Below are 3,150 nucleotides of genomic sequence, written 5' to 3' on the forward strand. Positions count from 1 at the left end.
TATATCAAAGGCTGCATCTGAAGGACTCGGACCGGTCATACAGAGCACTGTTCAGCTGTCACAGCTGCCACTGAACATTGAGCTGTACAATGCTCTATTTTTTTTTTTAATTCACACTTTTATTTTTATGCTTATCTGCCTAAAAAATCCGGGTTGCAAACCTGATCTGCATATGATCACCATGGTCAAGACAATAAACTATATAAAATCGCACCTTTGTAAAATATCAGTCAGCATTTGAACTGTTATGTGTGTGTGTGTGTTGGATCATGTGATCTCTCTGGCTATAGTGCCAGTGTTAGTTTCATTGTACTTCCTGTGAAAAGCTCCTCTTTTATTTTGATTCATGTCGAGTGAGTGTTGATCAGTGATGCAGTGAGGACGTTCTGCTGCTTTGACCAGATGTTTACTGTGTTAGTTGTTTTATTTCTCAGCCCCTTCAGTCACAGCGGAGCTCATTTTGCTCGTAGTCCCGCTCGGTGAGTCTTAGACTGAATCTCTCACCTGAGGGCTTGTTATTGGTCACTGGAGCATCTGGGGTCACTGGGTAACTGCAGCACCATACGTCACGGGTGGAAGTGCTTTAGATGTCCTCTGATACGCAGAGCATGCTGGGTAACTGATCTCTGATGTCGTTGTGTTGGTCTAGAATGAAGCCGAGGAAGATCAAGGAAGATGACGCGCCTCGAACGATAGCCTGCCCGCACAAAGTGAGTGAGTGGATGTGTGTGTTTGTCTTTAGCGCTGGGACTCGACCGCTCCGATCACACGCTTCTGCTGTGTTTCTGACAGGGCTGCAGTAAAATGTTCAGGGATAATTCAGCCATGAGGAAGCACCTGCACACTCACGGCCCGCGGGTTCACGTGTGCGCCGAGTGCGGGAAAGCCTTCGTGGAGAGCTCCAAACTCAAGCGCCATCAGCTGGTTCACACCGGAGAGAAGCCCTTCCAGGTACGTCATCAGACCGGAAAACGGCAGCCACGTTAAATAGAGAGCAGAGTTGCCTCCATGTCTAGACCACTGCCTCAGACGGCTGACTAGGGCCCTAGGAAATACATTAGATTTGTTCCCCAAATTTGGAAGAAAAAAAAACATTTGAGTTTTTTCTGTTTTAATGGTTAAATTAAATTTTAGTAATCAAAAAGCATGTGTAATTGATTGAAGTCATGAAACAGACAATTTAACAACAATGTATTGCTTAAGTTAAAAAAAAGTACACTTTTAGAGCCCTTCCAAAATTGTTTCCCAAGGTTTTTTGTTTTTTTTGCATTTTAATGGTTTAAATTTTAATAATCAAAAAGCGTAAAAGTCTAATCATTTTCATAAAACTTTAACAACTCAAAAATTACAGTAATATGGCAGTATGAAATGTTTTACTTGTTTTTTCTTTAATACAAATGTATTATCAAAGACGGTGGTAATCAAGGCATAAAACATTGACGATTTAATTAAACTTTTAAAATAGAATCAAATGAAAATGTAACATTTCCTTTTTCTTTTTTCCACAACAGAGGTTTACTGTTAAAATTAAAATATGGAGGAAAGATTGTGTGATATTCTTAAAAAAAAAAAACACAGTTTTAATATTGTTATTACTATTACTCTGAGATGATGTTATGGTAATATATTTTTTACAGTTTTTCCAAGTTCAACCACAGCTGTATTTGGGCGGGCTGCAGTGAGTCTCTGGTGTACCTGAAGCCAGTGTTCCTGATCTTATTCTGATCATCGTGTGTTTTTTCGTCTCGTCTCTAACCGTCTGTGCTTCTCTCCGTCTAGTGCACGTTCGAGGGCTGCGGGAAGCGCTTCTCTCTGGACTTTAACCTTCGGACGCACGTCCGGATTCACACCGGGGACCGGCCCTACGTTTGCCCCTTCGACGGCTGCAATAAAAAGTTTGCTCAGTCCACCAACCTCAAATCACACATTCTGACACACGCCAAAGCCAAAACCAACCAATGAACTGCGGCGCGGCGTGGTGTCCTCAAGCATCGTAGCACTGGAGACGTGAAGCCATGCTCTAGCTCTCTCACACGGACTGGAAGGAAGCGCCGCCAGTGCTGGCTGTGACTGGAAACGCCCTGCATTCAAACCGACTTCATAACGCCGCTCTGTCGGCCGAGGAACCGAGCCGGACTCCTCCAGCCCATCCACGGACGATGCTTTTTACCACATAAACGACAAAAGAGAACAAGGGACTGTTGCTTCATTCTTTTCCCCTTTTACTTCGTTCTCTCTGGTCTTCATAGACGTATCGCTTTTAATTCTCTATTTCTCCAAGTGTGCATATTGTACACTTATTTTAGGAGATGCTTGTGATCATGAATAATCCCTGAGAGTCTGATGCTAGTTGCTGTAACGGATGTGAGCGTTTCTTCCTCTGTTGTTTTGTGTGGTTGTAGTGGAAGCGGTGATAATCGGAGCGGCTGTGATCACGTAGAGTCCTCTCTCGTAAGCAGCGGGCGGTCGCACCACGGTAAACCACAGGTAAACTGTCGCTTTTTCTTTGTTAGAATGTATTGTAAAGGTCCAAACCATGAACTATCCTTTGTTAATATTGACACCTATATTTACACCTCACCTGTATTTCAGCAAACTACAATTAAAGAGGGAAATATCAGCTTTTGTCAACTTAATTTGCTTTCCTGGAATCATACTGACGTTAAAGGAAATGTGAAATATTGTCTTCAGTATACAGTCCAAACATTTAACAGACAAACTTGTTATTTTTGTGTTATTTTATATACGATTATAGTATTTATTTATATTTTTTAACATTTTATATTTCAGTTTTTATTTTAAGCTGAAGTTTTAGTAATTGTGTTTTGTCATTTTTAGCAAATATTTCTATATATTTAATTTATTTCAGTTTTATAAATCAATTTAAACTCATTTCAGGTAGTCGCCCATTTATTTTATTTCAGCTTTATTTTAATTACCAAAAAATGTAAAATAAATTATAATAATAATATGGAAATTTTAAAAGCTTTTTTTTCATAGAAAATTTTGTAGGATTTTATTTGTAATAATTTTCACTCAGAAATTGCTTGTAAATTTCACAAATAATTACAAAAAAACAACAACCTAACATTGAATTAAATGGGTAATTTTAAATTTTTTAGTTTTATATAGGCTACTGTTATCATTTAA

General features: G+C 39.2%; 1 protein-coding gene across 3 annotated transcripts in view; it reads left to right on the forward strand.

The window, feature by feature from the left end:
• The window catches only part of LOC107712210 (transcriptional repressor protein YY1-like), a 6,586-nt gene extending 3,966 nt beyond the window's left edge, over positions 1-2,620 (forward strand). For 2 of the 3 annotated variants that reach the window (XM_016517369.1, XM_016517370.1), the window contains exons 4-7: positions 435-479; positions 650-710; positions 793-951; positions 1,780-2,620. In XM_016517369.1, the coding sequence (XP_016372855.1) occupies positions 435-479; positions 650-710; positions 793-951; positions 1,780-1,962 (448 nt within the window). In that variant the 3' untranslated portion in view covers positions 1,963-2,620. The remainder of the gene's footprint in view (positions 1-434; positions 480-649; positions 711-792; positions 952-1,779) is intronic. The other variant, XM_016517371.1, reaches the window with a different exon arrangement.
• The last annotated feature ends 530 nt before the right edge of the window (positions 2,621-3,150 follow it).

The sequence above is a fragment of the Sinocyclocheilus rhinocerous genome, unplaced genomic scaffold, assembly GCF_001515625.1.
Source record: "Sinocyclocheilus rhinocerous isolate Xijiao unplaced genomic scaffold, SAMN03320098_v1.1 scaffold2764, whole genome shotgun sequence".
Classification (NCBI taxonomy): domain Eukaryota; kingdom Metazoa; phylum Chordata; class Actinopteri; order Cypriniformes; family Cyprinidae; genus Sinocyclocheilus; species Sinocyclocheilus rhinocerous.